This window comes from Bemisia tabaci, chromosome 8 (assembly GCF_918797505.1).
Source record: "Bemisia tabaci chromosome 8, PGI_BMITA_v3".
In the NCBI taxonomy this organism is placed as follows: domain Eukaryota; kingdom Metazoa; phylum Arthropoda; class Insecta; order Hemiptera; family Aleyrodidae; genus Bemisia; species Bemisia tabaci.
Genome location: NC_092800.1, coordinates 35,729,964 through 35,745,661, shown reverse-complemented (window position 1 = coordinate 35,745,661; position 15,698 = coordinate 35,729,964). Strand labels below are relative to the sequence as shown.

General features: G+C 37.1%; 1 protein-coding gene across 3 annotated transcripts; it reads left to right on the top strand.

The window, feature by feature from the left end:
- The first annotated feature begins 1,765 nt into the window (after positions 1 to 1,765).
- Positions 1,766 to 13,691, top strand: LOC109038776 (max-like protein X). 3 transcript variants are annotated; one of them, XM_019053964.2, is made up of 6 exons: positions 1,766 to 1,914; positions 5,248 to 5,378; positions 9,429 to 9,640; positions 10,334 to 10,501; positions 11,884 to 11,997; positions 13,382 to 13,691. In XM_019053964.2, exons 1-6 carry the CDS (start codon positions 1,868 to 1,870, stop codon positions 13,433 to 13,435), a joined length of 726 nt encoding a protein of 241 aa, XP_018909509.2. In that variant the 5' UTR covers positions 1,766 to 1,867; the 3' UTR covers positions 13,436 to 13,691. The 3 variants fall into 3 exon arrangements, with proteins under 3 accessions (XP_018909509.2, XP_018909510.1, XP_072159321.1); XM_019053965.2 differs by lacking the exon at positions 1,766 to 1,914 and adding an exon at positions 3,738 to 3,909; XM_072303220.1 differs by lacking the exon at positions 1,766 to 1,914 and adding an exon at positions 4,179 to 4,200.
- The last annotated feature ends 2,007 nt before the right edge of the window (positions 13,692 to 15,698 follow it).

The window sequence follows — 15,698 nt, the reverse complement described above, 5'->3', positions numbered from 1 at the left end:
ACTATAAAAATGGTTAATGTATGTAATGGTAATAAATGGTGTGGTGAGCAGGGCCAGATTAAGGGGGTGGCCACTTGGGCCGCGGCCCATGGGGTCAAATCTAGAGGGCGGCAAATTTTGCAAATGTTTTCAAGGGTATTAAAAAATATCGGATTTAGAAAAAAAAATTACAAACGAGAAAAGGCGACAAAATCTCATATTTCCTGAGAGTATGGTAATTTTTAATTTTGTCGTCTTTTAGTGATACAAGAGACAGCACCTTTAAGTAGTCGAGTTAAGAGAGAAACCAAACACGCAATTTGGCCTGGAACGGCGTGGCGCAGAGAGCAATGATGACGAGGACTTGAGATGAAAAGGAGAAGCCCTCGGCGCGGCGATCGGCATGTAACACATATTAGCGCCTACAAGAATGCATGGATACTTTACGCATTGCGCCAAACACAGTGCGGTCAGCGTGAAACGCATGGCGCCTACAAGACTGCGTGAATACTTCACGCATTGCGCCAAACACGGTGCGGTCTGCGCGGCGCGCGCGCGGCGGCGGAAGTTAAAATCATTAAACCATATTCATGTTTGTTCTTTCATAATTTTTTTGTGTATTTCTTATGAATGAAAGGCCTTGTCCACACAGAGATATGTTTACGAAACTTAACTTTTGCTAGTAGTGTTGACAGGGCATTCCCAAAACATGTGTTCAACACGAGTAAACGCGTCTTACGCACCCCTCCCCCGCTGGCACGTTCTTTTGATGGTTTTAATTGATGTTTCAATACGGATGAGAAGTAGGCGGCAAAATACAGGCGGCCCATGGGCGGAAAGTAGGTAAATCCGGCCCTGGTGGTGAGAATTACAAAATTTCACAATTGCATGACGCATTACTCTAATACTCTTATGATTTCATATTTTAGAGTAAGGTACAAAAAAATCAGTACCCCGGCAAATTTTCTGGTACACTAAAATTTACCCACAATTCAAAAATTTCATCTAAGCACTTACAGTATTTGAAAAAAAAAAAAAAATTAGCAAATCGCCACGTGATAATTTAACCTTTTCTCTGGCTTGCCCCATTTCGAAGGTTTAAATTCGGCAACGCTGTTATGCAAAGAGGAATTTTGCTTGGAGCAACGAGCTTGGAGTCAAAATCGACAGAAAAAGATGAATGTCACAACGTCACTTAATCGGAAACAACATCAAAATTCAAGGAGGATCTAAGAGAAGGCCAAAATAACCGGTTTTTTTCAAAGCTCGCTGTTCTTAAAATGCAGCAGACAACACAAATTTCGATAGATTTAAAGCATTCTCTCCTTTCCCCGAGGTAAAACAGCTGTTACAGAGAGATCCCTCCATATCCACAACCAACAGGCTGCATTTTTTACTGAAATAGGCTAAGTTTTAAATAAGTTGTTCGCACAATTTAATCACTCAGATTTCCACCCTTATTCTCAATAGCAATGATTTCTGCCCCCATTTACAGTAAATCCGTGTCAATCCGAGGGTAAAATATAATGATTCTCTTTCTCTTCTCAAATTAGTCTCTTGTCTTATCACAGTGTAGTTTTTAAATCAGTGCGCCGGCAGATTCACGGCGGTCTTTATTCCCTTCGAAAAGTTTTCTATTTCATCGATTCACAACGTGTAAGAAAGTGAAACATAGGGACCTTCCGCCTTTCGATCAATCGATGGGCATGCGGGTGACCATTGACTTCGGTTGGTTTTTATGCTGCATTTTGTCGACTATCATAACTCTTGTCATGGTTTTAGCGGTCTTAAGCTACTTCTATTCTGTTATTGTTATTACCGACTCTTAAAATGGTTTACTCTGGCAAAGGAAATTAATTATCGTGGTTTGAGTCATGAGCAATCCAGAATGTGTCAGGTGGAAAGGTGTGCAGCCTATGTGATCAGTGCAATTCGGTAAAGTTTTTCATGTTTTTCATTAATTTACTTTCCCTGGTAAAAATTGGCGATAGGAGCTGCGTTTCAAAATACCATAGGAATTCTTATAGCCGGCTAAAGAAGGCAATAGAAAATCGTATAGCTGGCTGTAGAAAGTGGAGCAAATCATATATCCGGGCTATACGAAGCGATAAACAAGTATACAGCCGGGCTATAGTTCCCATCGCCGGGCTTTACACTTTATCGCCATCAGCTATAAAAGGCTATAAGAAATTGTGTAGAAATTCGCAAACATTTCAAAATCATGAGTTGAAAAACGCTAACTCCGCGAGATTATACATATTGGAGCCTAACACAGAGCGGAGCGGCGTGCTGCCAGCGATAAGCGCGCACTAGCGCCTACAAACCTAACAGGGATACCTCACGCATCGCGCAATGCGTGAAGTATCCCTGTTAGGTTTGTAGGCGCTAATGCGCTTTTCGCGCTGGCTGCCCGCCCGCCGCGCCGCAGCGTGTAACGGCGCTTGAAGCAACTATTTCACACCAGAGGTATTGCACAGTGTCATACGAAATTGAAGGCGCTCCAACATATTAGGAATGGCAGGCATCCTTCAAAAGTACGCAGCTTTCCGCGCAAAATAAATCAAGATACTACGGCCCAAAAATAGAGCGGTAGTCCAAAAACTCAATAAGTCCTAGCATCCGTTATTAGTAACATTTAGCATACACTTTATCGCCTGGCTGTTGCTTAATCGTCATCAGCTATAAAAGGCTATAAGAAATTGTGCATCCGACTATAGAAGCTATTGAAAATCTTACAGCCGGCTTTAGGTCTAAGGTATTTTGGAACACAGATTCTACTGCCAATTTTTACCGGGGTTTTTATTTTTTTCCATTTTTGTTGTTGTTTTTTTTCCAACACAAGACATTTGGACAAAAATTCCTTTAGACCTGTGAAATAGAACTTTAAAAAACAATATTCCTAATTTAAGTGAGTATGGAAGCTTTTGTCTAGTACTTAAGTTAAGTCTTTCGTGAAATATTTAATGGGTCCAGTTCGGTAGAAAGTAATCCAAATTTTGTATAAGCCTAAACATTGCAAGCAAAGAAAGGTATGTATGTTCGCAGTTGCGAACCTGAGAGCTTGAGTAAATTGCAACACCAATACGGCACATTTGCATGCATGCTTCTTTGCATTCCAGGCAAATGAAGGCACTTTATGTCGCGTCGAAATCTTGAGATTTGTAGATCTACGGAGCATCTTGTTGGACTGTTTTACGAGTATTACGTGAACTGAAATTGTTTTCTCCACATTGCCTTATTGTACGAACTAAATTTTCTAAACTAAACTAAAAAGATTTCTAAAAAAAAATATTAAGAACGCGTTCTATTTTTTGTTGCTAATATTTTTAAAAGTTGCTGCCATTAATTAATTGTTGTGCTAAATTAAAAACGAGGAATATATGCGTACCTACGTAGGTACAAAAAATGGTGGAATTAAAAAACAATGTTCATTACCTACAAGCTTCAACTAGGTAAAACTACCAACTGTCGATGAAAGCTTTTCCTATGTTTACACATTGCGAGACGTGTTGGTAAATGGTTTTTTCATAATGACATTGGAAAAGGTTTTTTTTAAAAATATTTTTCCATTACCTGGAATTTCCATCTGTGTTCTTTTAGTCTGAGGTACTCAATCAATTACAAGAAACCTGAACAGCTCTGAAAAATAGAAGAGAAGCGGTATCTGTGGGAAAGGACGGAGATGTTATGGGCAAAAAAAGTACAATCATAGGACTACTTGGCAGCAGTGTGGTTGTCTCAGATGTTTGTTTTAGTTTACATAACCTCTTTCGTGACTGATAAGTGATAACAGGATAACAGCAACAAATAACAGGCGTGTATCTTCTAATCAAATTGCGTTCAATTACCTACTTTGCCGTGTAATGTCCCTTTCAGTGGAACTGAGATATTTATTCTCAGTTACTTTACCTACTTCTGACTCCAAATTTGGTGAGTAACATTCGATGATTTACCATTCCAAGTTACATGAATTATTTTGCTTCCAAGAGCTGCTAGTTCTAGAACATCTGTGGAAGATCACAGAGGAATTTTTTGTACTTTACCCATTGCTGAAAGACCTTCATTGTTCAGGAATTAAGTGACGGTTTAGATTTTTATTTCACTGTGATAAGGCACTCGTTAGGTCCTGGGCCATCGCTGTAATGGAGTGAACAAACGTTTTGTGTGATCTTTTTGATGGTGATGAAGGCAAAGGATTAGATCATCAGTTCTCAGATTTCTGTATAAGTATTTTATTATTACATATAGTAGGATACAATAAAAAGCCTCAGCTGAAAGTTCTGTTGCCTGTGGCAATTAAAAAAATTTCTGATGGCCGAATCAAAAGAGGTTGAAGTTGCAAAATATAAAACCTGTTTCTCAGCAAGGAGATTTTCTGTGACCTAAGTTGCATACTGAAGGTATTCCTAAACAAGACCAATCCACACAGGTCAGTCATTGCGCAGCTTTTTTGAAATCCACTCCCCCGCCCGGCCCTAACTCGCAGCACTCATTGTGACGTACAATTGAGTGCTCCCATAAGAAATACATTGTATGCACTCAATACTACGTCACTGCGCAGTAGAGTACCAAAATTCGTCCTCGGGAATGACTGACCTGTGTGGATTGGTCTTGTTCCTAAAGGAATTTCAACAGTAACTCCTTGTGAGAGGCCCTGGAGAAACTGATGGCTTTTTATCCGTTGATCATATACCTAATGAAAAAAACCTTTACAGTCCGTGCATGAGACAATGTACCGAAGATAAATCAAGGAATTTACTCTTGATCACAACATTAATATGTGACTTTTATTTTTAAACATGTATCTTCATTTTTATGAGCCCAGATTCCTTGTCATGTTCTATTTATTTGAGCTGACGAACATTATCCCCTGGAATTTTAAGGAACTTTCCTTCATGTACTTCGAATATTCCATGAAAAGTCAAGCCGTAAGGTTCATCAGTTTTTTATTTGTGTTTGCCCTTTTTTTTATCCAGCAAATAAAACAGCAGTGAAGATTTGAAAGTATTTAAAGGAAATATCCCAATTGAGATGCATGTCTTGCGACTATCTCCATTGATTTGTTTTTTGGCCAAAGTATGATGTTTGAAACCCGTCCAGAATCTTCTCCTCTTACTTACGCTTTGTCCTGCCTGGCTAAAAGTGCCCGCTAAAATATTGTCAAAGCATTACTGTCAAAATTAACATTGCAGTAAAATTTTTGAAATGTTATTCTTAGCAGTCGCCTGGTGAGTGGTGAGTGATCATGATCAGTGATGATTTTTTCAGGAAGGACATGGATCTGAAGGAAGAACCTGTGAGTCCACTTGGACTGAAGCACACTTTTTCTAGCTCAAGCAGCACAGGATCTCTGTATGTGCCGCAACCTAGTAATGCCAGCGGAAGCAGCAGCGGTCATGGTTTGTTTTCTTACTTTTAATTAATCTGATTTTCACACTAGGAAAACTTCAACCACATGGAATTTTGAGGTGGATATCACTATCATTGGGTAAATAGTTGAAAATACAAGTAAAAATACAGAAGTATTAAAAAAATCAGTAGGAGCTCATGAAAAAAAAAATCAGTTCTATGGCTTCTGGCAATCAGGAAAACCTGGCGAGTCAAGGACTTTGATGAGCAGTAAGTCGTCCGATTAACTTCAGCCAGTGCCATTTGGACTACGTTTAGCAGAAAGGAACCAAGGCACTTCAGCTATTGTCAAATTTAATTGGACAATTTAAATTTTAAAAAGAGAGCATTTGTGCTGATTCTTTTGAAAAGTTCAAGGAATTTGCTTCGTACTCCGCAGAAAATTCACTGAGAGTCTAAAAATTCGCCCAACCGTTTTCTTGTTAAAAATGAAATTGCCTAATAGAATTTGGCAATCGATGAGCTAAATCATAGAGTATATAGAGTCGCAATGTAAATGGGAGAGCTGGCGCCATGTTCTGCTTGACGAGTTCCGAGCCCGGTGTGCGCTGAGTTTGGGTCACTTTTTCGATCCAAAATGACGGTGTGAAATACGTGGTGATTCCTATATTCTTTGTTTACATTGGATGGCCGGGAATCTGTGTATTGCAAACAATCGATTATATATCAAAAAAGTGACCCGGCGTCTCACAGGAGTCTCGGAATTCGGGACCTGGAAAATGCTTAAAAGTGACGCCAGCTCACCCACTTCCATTACGACTCTATGTACTCTTTGATCCAAATCAATGAGTAAATCTCTAACTAAAACTAACTCTAACCTTAAAAAATTCATTTGCTCCCGCTTTCCCGCGAATTATTTTTCCAATTTTTCCTGTTTTCGAACAAAAGGAATTTTAACGGCAAATTCCGAACCAGACGCTTTGATTGGTCCAGAGCGGTTCATTCCATTTATTCCGAGTTGAACTAAAATAAGCGGGAATTTCAAATAATCCCGGATATCCTGCTTATCATATCGTTTCCGTTTCCGGTAAACAGTGTTGTCAGTTTTATGTGTTGGGTTCAACTGGCAACACTGTACCGGAAACGGAAACGATTGGTTGAACAGGATATCCGGAATTATTTGAAATTCCCGCTTATTTTGGTTCAACTCGAAATAAATGGAATGAACCGCTCTGGACCAATCAAAGCGTCTGGTTCAGAATTTGCCGTTAAAATTCCTTTTGTTCGAAAGAAGGAATAATTAGTAAAATGTAGCAATTTGAACCAATTTGCGCAATTTGGCAATGTTTAAAAACAAACACCTTTGGTTTTGTTTTGGGTATCCACGTGGTTCGCGGTTTTAATTTTTATGAAATAAAATAACTTTAAATAAAGTTCGCCGAACGTCCCTACCGTCTACGTGCAAGTTCCATATTTTCCTACGAATTTTCTAAGTTTTTTCGCAGATCCTTATCCAGAAATTCATTACATTAGTGCTAAACCTTACTTCTTTTGAGACTTTACAAGCCCCCAAACTACTACCTTGATATTGGAGTTTTGCAGTGGGATGGACGGTGGAGATGGACCAATATAACCTTGACTGACTGTCAGTCTAGGAGGTATTGTATGGACATTCTGTGCCACCCCCCTCTTATTTTCTACAGCGAATGAATTATAACTCCATGTGCTATTCAACCTAATTACGCTGCAGTTTCTCTGCGTTGTACATACATGTGGAGACCCGTTCATTGGTCACCAATTTTTTCTAATGAAAGCTGATGCGAACTCTTCAACTATGAGTTAGAGCATCATACTAGTCTGGCTCCTATGCATGCCGCATTTCGTGGAGCAAAAATCCGTCGCAATCCACACCTGCACGTAATTTTTGAAGCTGGGGAATAAAGTCCACCCCATCTTTTGAGTCACCGAGATGATGAGTTCATTCCAATTTTTCGTCTGAAGACATGAAATGTTAGGTATCAGGGCATCGCTCTTATGGAGGTCCGAGTTTTTTCCCTATAGCTCTTCCTTTCCTGTGGGTTATAATCAGCGATGTTTTCTCATTGAATGCAATCCGTTCTTTCAAGGCGGAAAGAATTATTCTCAATTTGTCTGAAAAGCCTAAATCCGTTGAGATTCTTTACATAGTTGTTGCCACATATTGCACAGGATGAACAGGAGTTCAGCCACCCCACAAGATGATTGTGATGGTATAAATGAAATAATTTTCCAGTCCTTTCACATGTCAAACTAATGGATCTGTGGAAATATCAGAAGGGCATCTATCAAATTCAGTCAGCGCATTGCGTTCAAAGCATTTTTTGCAGCTGCTGGCTAGATCTCGCATGTGATGATGAAGGAAATTCCGATTTTCTTAAGATAAATTGAAATAAAAATTTGCGAAAATGTATGTAATCGGATAGATTTTAGTCATATTAGAATTATTTATGGGTATCTTTCAAACAAACTATACAATTAAAAAAAAATAAAATCAAAAAGAATTTATGAACTTGAAGACAATTTCCCAAAAAGTTCAGGTCCAAGTGTTCATTTTGTTAGTAAAAATTTCCAGAAAAAGTACTAAATGCCACTCTAAATCGCTATGAGGGCGTTCTTGAGCAGGCTAATTTTAAGAAAAACATTTTTTGAACACATTCATGACCTTTTACTTAGCTTGAAAACAAAGCGGAATTCACAGGGCTCAGCATTTCATCGGACAACCTCCGATTTGCCTAGATTGCGGCTTTGGCTAATGTGGATTTAAAATTTTGTTTCAACTTCCCATCCCATCGGTGACTCGGGTGAAATGAGCAAGAGTGTAACTGATCCCGGAGGGTCACGGGGATTCGATGTTTGACCGATCTGAGGGAAAAAGTTTGACAAACCAGCAGGATCACTTGATCAGCGTTTCCCCCTTGCTTTTTTTGTGTGTTTTTCTCTCTCAGAATTGACCCCACTATAATTGGATGGAACGTCAAACGAATAGTGGAGGTTGACAGCATCTCAAGTTTCCGTTCAAGTTTCATCCGATTGTCGTGTTCTTGTGTCGGTATCCCATGGTGCACTTACGCATTAAAAGAAAGAGGAAGAAATGTTGAATGGAGAGTTGAACCATGTGAATTGGGCCTGAGGCATTATCTATCTTTGGAAGTGCGACTGCACCTGAGACATATCAAAAACAAACATGAATTTGGGTGCCTACAAATTTCCTTTTTCTGTCATTCTTTTTCAATGTGTATCTTTGATTTTTTTAAAAACACACAAAGATATAATAGGTTTGAAAAAAGTCAGTAACATTTCCATAATTTTAACTTCTAAATGTCATTTCCTGAAAATTTTGGTGATTTTTCTTCTCTGTGTGCAGAATATTCTGTAAAAATTTCAAGCCATGACGTATGTTAAGTCTCCCCTTGAAAATTAAAATCTGAGCAGAAATTTTGAGACAACTCAACCAAAATTCACACTTCGGCAGTATGTTTTTAACCAGTCTAAATCATTGGTTTCAATGGAGAGAGAAGGATACATGGAAGAAATTCAGCCAATTTTGTTATACTGTACTAGTATTTTGTATTTTGTCCTGTACTTTGTATTTTTACTAACAGGAAATATTTTTAATAAAATAGTGAAACACAGGTAATAATGGAAGTATATCGAGAATGCACCAAATTGCTTCTTAAGTAATAGTATTAAGATCTGCAGGCTGATTATTGAAAGTTTAAAGCGTGGCTTGGTTCCTTTCTGCTTAACGCAGTCAATTTAAGAGAGCATGATAGCCTCTAATTTAAATCTCTAAAAGTGGAAAAGTTCAGAGGTTTAGCAGAAGTCAGGTTAATGAAAAGAAGATAGACTTAGCAGAAGTTTTGTTGAAAAGTCTGGAAAAGTCAGAGGAAACGGTAATCTTAGAAGTAGAGAAAAGGAAAAGCAGAGAAACCGAGGGAACCTGAAAATGAAGAAATCATGGAAACCATGCTGTTTCATGCAAAAACGAAACTGCCTATACCTATAGTTTTGTATGCGTGAAAAAATCAATTTCTAATCTAACAATAGCGTTTCTATTCTAGAGGATGATGATAGTGAAGGGAAAGGCTCTCCCATCAGTTACAAGGAACGCAGGAGAGAAGCACACACACAAGCAGAGCAAAAGCGACGAGATGCAATTAAGAAAGGCTACGACTCCCTTCAAGATCTTGTTCACACATGTCAACCAACAGATGCATCCAGTTATAAAATGAGCAAAGCAACTGTTCTCCAGAAATCAATTGACTACATCCAGGTTTGACTCAAAGTTTCAGAGAATTAAAATTTTAAGGCGAATAACCAAGTTGCTCTCTTTAATGTTTTTCAGCAACAGATCTGAGTTAAACCCAGGAAATTTTATAAATGTCATTAAATAAGGAAGTCAGGAGTAGTAATTTGTTTAGGTAGTTGTTCCTGGTTTTTCTTGCATGTTCCGTTATTTTCATCAATATATCTCCTGGAAACTGTCTCTTTATGTAAATAGCAACCAACGCTCAAAGAAAATAGATAAAAATATATGACCTCAGTTAAAAGTTTTTTTAGAAAAGGTATTAAAGTATTATTTTTTAGTTGGAGTTAGAATATGTCTAGTCCTAGATTTTAAATTGCAAGAAGGATAATTTACTTATTCGATAATGGACCTAAAACCTAACGCATAGGACGATTTCAATGCCTAATTTGGCGTTTGTTGGCGGTTGTCTTCTCTTGAAGGGGAAGTTGAAGGTTGAAGGGGAAAGCGCTGTTCATAATGTAGAGTACAAACGTTTATTTCTCTTATGAATCTATTTTTGAATTTTTCAATATGTTCAACATGTTCTGCAAGAAATTTTGGTATGATAGAGTTGAATTTCGTACCTTGTCAAGTGGTCCAATAAGGTTTTACCATAGATCCCAGTTTCCCTACATCTTTTGCATCTATCTTCATCTTTTTTCTTTTTTTCCTACACAGTTCTTATTACGGCAGAAGAAAATGTTAGAAGAAGAAAGGAATGCTCTCAGAAAAGAAGTCATGGCATTAAGGATCATGCAGGCAAACTACGAACTAATGGTGAAAGCCCAGCAAAGCACCCCCGGCCACACTGAAACTCGTATATCAGACCAAGTCAAATTTCAAGTGGTAACTCATTTCAGTATTATCATTTCCGTGGTGAATCTACTAAAATGGATACCTCATTTGCGGTGTTTCAATATCTCAGCTCCATTTCTATCATATCAAAAGAGGACAAACCTTCAATATTTTCTTACACTATTTCTCACAGAGAAAGAAAAAACGAGTGAGGTTTTTAAGAAATGATGTAGAGTGTTTGTCCATTAAAAAACTAATAATGACAGGAAGTCTGGAACTTCCTGAACTGACGTACATGTTTTGGCAGTTTCATCCTTCATTTGTATTAGATTAGTTTTTGTAGGCAATGCACTGTGGTTGATCTTTATCTTTTTATTCATGCAGAACATTCTGTTTTTAAAACTTATTGGGCCCAGGAGGTCGTTCAGAACGTCATATCAAATAATAATGAAAAGCTGGGCCCAACCCCTTGGTTCTACAAGCAGGGTCTTTAACACCTTTTATTAGCATAATAATAAACGAAACTGCTTACACCTTTTTCATTGGACCACTGGAGAGTCTTTCTCATCAATCAAAAGCTTAAATTAAAATTTTCAAATCAAACTTACGAGAATAGCTCTTTCAAGGACAAGAATTACTTTGCTCTCTCTTTGTGCATCAAGATTCCTTTTTCCGTAAGCAGTCACATTTTAGTAACTCATATCAATGGTGAAACTCCCAAACTTCCAGAGGTCACAGACTTCCCATCAATCTCTATTTTTCAAATGGAGAACTATTCAACGTCAATTTATAAAAACTTCCATTATTTTTCTTCTCTTGTCTAAAAAAAACCTCTAGGAATGATGTTAATTTCCTCGCGCAATGAAGAAATGATGTTGTTCTCCCTTTAATAAATAAAGTAGAAGCTGATATTTTTAAACACAGCAAATAAGATACATAGTTTGAGAGTTTCACCATCAACATTCAGTATACATATCACAAAGTCCTTCATCATCAAATATTTAATACCCACTTTATAATATAAAATGAGGGGCTGTCCATAAATTATGTAAAGCACTTTTTTCGAATTTTATAACCCCCACCGCCTCCACCCCTCTTGTAAGGCTTCCCTAAATTTCCCATTAAAATTATATAAACCTAGGAATTAGTTACATTAGTTTTTTATCAGCTGATATTTGCCCTTAAGCTGTTTGTTTTTTCGAAGAAAAATTCAAATTTCTTAAGCATTCTTACACAAGTAGAAAAGAATGATCTGAAAAATGAGTTTTTTCTCATTGTGTTGCACTGGCTTTACCTTTCTGAGCTCAGGAATATTTAGCGAAATAAGTATGGCACCTACTTTATTTGCAGGATTTTAAAATTTTTATCTGAAAATGCTATTTTAAACTGAACTACTTATTTTTTAGCCATCAAGACATGATTCCTTTTTTTAGTTTCAGAATATCATGGAGGAGTTATACACAACTTTTTGCAACGTAAGCGTGGCCAATTTTGATGTTCTATCTGCTAGTATATTCAGTTGGCTTGAAGAAACTTGTAAACCTCAGGTAAAAAAATAATGTTTGATTTTTAGTTAAATTATCACATTTTGACGCAAAGAAAGAAAAAATGTATGGCCTGCCAACGATTTGCCCTTGTATTTTTATTTTTGTTACAAGAGAAAATAAAACTAAAAACTTGACAAAAATTGATCTCGTCAAAACTCACTAAAATCGAGGCGCTGGGTGCAAGAAAGGGGTTGCTCAGTTGTGGTCTCTCAGAATCTAGACTGATATTTCAATCGTTGTGAGGAAAGTGAGTACATGTATTTCATCGAAATTTTTGCTGAATATTTTTCATGATTCTACGATGTTTTTCACAAAAATTTTCAGCAAAATCACCCATCAGATTGTTTTCTAAGACATGAATTAGCAAAGAAGATTCAGAAATGCCGCAACCAAGAAGTGCCCCTCTCTCACCTAGTGCTTCAATTCTTAAAGGTATCCAGACATTTTTAAGATGTTTTCCGTAATCTGGCGACATTTCTGAATCTTTTGGGCTTACAAATTTTTTACATTTTGCCGCAGTTTTTAAAAATTTGAGAAAAACTTTATTGCGCCACTAGTTTCTTCTGAAGTCTGAAGGGAACACCCAAGCTTATAAAAAGTTCTCCAATATGAGGCCGTAATAGAGAAAATCCCCCACATTATGAGCGATCACAACTCTATATCCAGTCAAAAACTTCATATCCAAATAGGTAGCAAATACCTACATTAGCAGGGTTGTCATGGCTGCAGTCTAGTAGTCCTCACTCAGGCAGAGTGACAACCCTGCTAATGTATTTGTTCCCGATTTATGTATGAAAAATTCGACTGGATATCAAGGTGGACTCTTTCATAGTGTATAGGATCTCCTCTTACAGCTTCAACTTTAAGACCTTTTTGCAGCTTAGGGGTTTGTCTCAGAAAAAATTGATGGCACCTACATGTTTATCGCGAAATTTTACCGAAGACAAAGCACTGAAGTTACTAATTTCTGTGGCATGTAATAGCCTCATTTAGAAACTTTTAAGATTCTTTTTATCATAAACAGTCATATTTAAACCTAAAAAACATAGAAATAACAGCATGAAAAAATATCATATTGGATAAAATATGTTTTATTACGGTCAGACGGTCAGAATCATCTCTTAATTTCAAACATTAAGTAGTGTTTAAGAATGCCTATGAAGTTATAAAACAGACCTGTAGACTTTACCTGTTCTTTCTCAGGCAATGAATAATCTCATTAAGACCCCAAAGAGATTTCATCTGGTGAATTTCATTGAATTATTATCTCTTCATTTTTCAAGTCCTACTATTGAATCTTATTTTGGCCACAAACCCTCTTTTTAAAATGTTATGTATTAGTGGATCATCTAATGTTTTAAGATGTGCGTTTTACATGTTTCAGAGGCTTCGAGACATGGTAATTACAGTGCTGAACCGGTTTAGTGGGATGCCCTGAAATTGAACTGTTGGCGATTGATAGGTCTGAAACATTTTGAATAGTTTTAGTTACAATATTTGAGCACCAACTAGTCCTTGTAAAGATATATTTTTGACATGTATGTCTCATTTTACAGGGTCTTCTTTTGTGTACGTTAAGATTTTTAATGATAGGTTGTTATTTTGTTGACAATGGGAGAATTAAAGTTTACCCACGAGAGTTAATTTTTTATATTGCTGTTAAAATTTTGAATAAACAAAAACCTGAAAAAACACGTTTGGAAGCTCATGTTTTGTTTCATCTAAGAAAAAGCGGTGTTTGAATGGAAAAGAGTGAAAGAAACGTTTTTGACTGATTGTACTTGGGAACAAATAGACCTGAATTTAACAAATTTTGCTCTGATGGTCACAAAATTTTTTTGTATTTTCATTAAAAGGTCTGTTGTATGCAAGATACACAGCAAAGTGAATACATTCTCTTCAGCTTAAATATCTTAAGAATCATGATGGGCACATCGAAGCCTCTCCTCAGTGCGCAGCATGCATAATTTTAACATGCTTTTCAAATTTTCCTCGTTTGCAGGCAGTTTTTCTCAGTGGCGGAAATCAGGTTTGCGCATAGAAAGACCAAAGAAAATCTAACTTAAATGAACAAGAAATCTTGCCAACCGTTAGAGGCTTTCCTCTCATACGATCTCAATTGATCCAAAGCTCTTGTTTTTTCAAGACATACAAATAAGAAAAATTAAACGATTGAAATGGTATGGGAAAATTTTTTTGCAAGATTGTCTAATCATTTAGGTCAGGTTATCTTAGGTTTTTCTTAGCAAAGCTAGTCGCCAGGAACTAAGAACAGCTGCCTGTGGACAAGGCAAAACTTGAAAAAGTTTGTTTGAAATTATGCAGATTGTGCGCGTGGTTGATTTTTAGGAATCAAAGTTCAAACTTGATGTGACTCAGTGCATCTCTGTCAGAATCGGTTGTTGAGATTTCTCTCCTCATTATTGAGAACGACTTTTTTGCTGAAAACTACCATTTTGTGTGCCTTTTTTGAGGTAGCCGTCTCTGAATATCAGCAAATTCTACTCAGATCTAGTTGAGGAGCCATTCAGCTACGGTGAAATCGTCAACGGTTCTACCTTCCTCACTATACAAGGAGTTTTTGCTGTTTCTCAAGCATGTGAAATCAGTCAGTTCATTTGAATTGGAGAGTTGTAACCAGTGTTTTCAGACCAAAATTTGTTGAGTTGTCCAATGTTTCACAAGAGGAAAGGAAACACTTCAGGAAAAGTGTGATTGCAGAACAACTTTTTTTGAGGAGGAGGAGCGTTCTTGCCTCCAATAAGATGGGATTCAAATAAACGAAACCAAAAAAAAGATTACTCCTTGTAAAATGAGTGTTCTCTCTCAAATTTCATCTTAGATTTGAGCTTCTTATATAGTCTCACAAGCGTATCCCTAAGAATATGCTGCAAAACAAATTTCTTGCGTAAAATTAGATTTTAATATTAAAGCTTGGATCCCTTTCCCCTTGGATGGTCTCGTATCCTTGTTCCCCAGATGAAAGAACGCCACTGCATTTACGGTCTCGTATCCTTGTTCCCCAGATGAAAGAACGCCACTGCATTTCAACATTACGGAATTTCCTTTCTCATATCGTAGTTTCACAATGAAACTGTTGGACTTTTCTAACCAAAAATTTTACTCATTTTTTCTCTGATTCCTCTTGAAATCTGGTGAAATTTTGATCAGAAACTACACAGTCATATCCTCGAAAAACATTGAACTATTTAAAGCAAGTTTACCACCTTGGAATGGAGTCTCTGAGAAACAATGGTATGCCAGTATGGCCATCTACAGGAAAAGGAACTCTAGTCCATTCAGGCAATTTTCAATAGGCAATTTTTTCAGAATTGGGTTATAAAATTGGATGTTGAAATCCAACAGAAAGCTCTCTTTTATACTCTCCACATGATGGTGCAAAAGTAAGGTCGTCAGGTTTTGCAATAAAGTGTTGATATTTTACATGTGTTCCAATGAAGAAAATTTCTGATTTTTTAGCACAATTATGAAAAATTATAGTAAGAGGTTTCATTGATTTTCGTGGCCATAGAGGTCATATACTTAATTCCATTGTAATATGTCAATTTTGTACCCTGACCATGAGAAATAAAAATTTTCAACAGCTTCGTCTAAGAACCAAGTTTTCTGGACCGGGAACTTCAAGCAGCCATAACTCTGGTTTGTAGCTGTTTAAAAAAAAGGAGAAAAATTAGAAAAAT

Bases quoted from the DNA above. Each gene is read 5' to 3' on its own strand.
- LOC109038776 (XM_019053964.2), top strand. From the start codon at position 1,868: ATGTGTCAGGTGGAAAGGTGTGCAGCCTATGTGATCAGTGCAATTCG. The intron at 9,641-10,333 runs GTTTGACTCAAA...TTTCCTACACAG, and splicing joins AATCAATTGACTACATCCAG to TTCTTATTACGGCAGAAGAA. The intron at 10,502-11,883 runs GTAACTCATTTC...TCCTTTTTTTAG, and splicing joins ACCAAGTCAAATTTCAAGTG to TTTCAGAATATCATGGAGGA.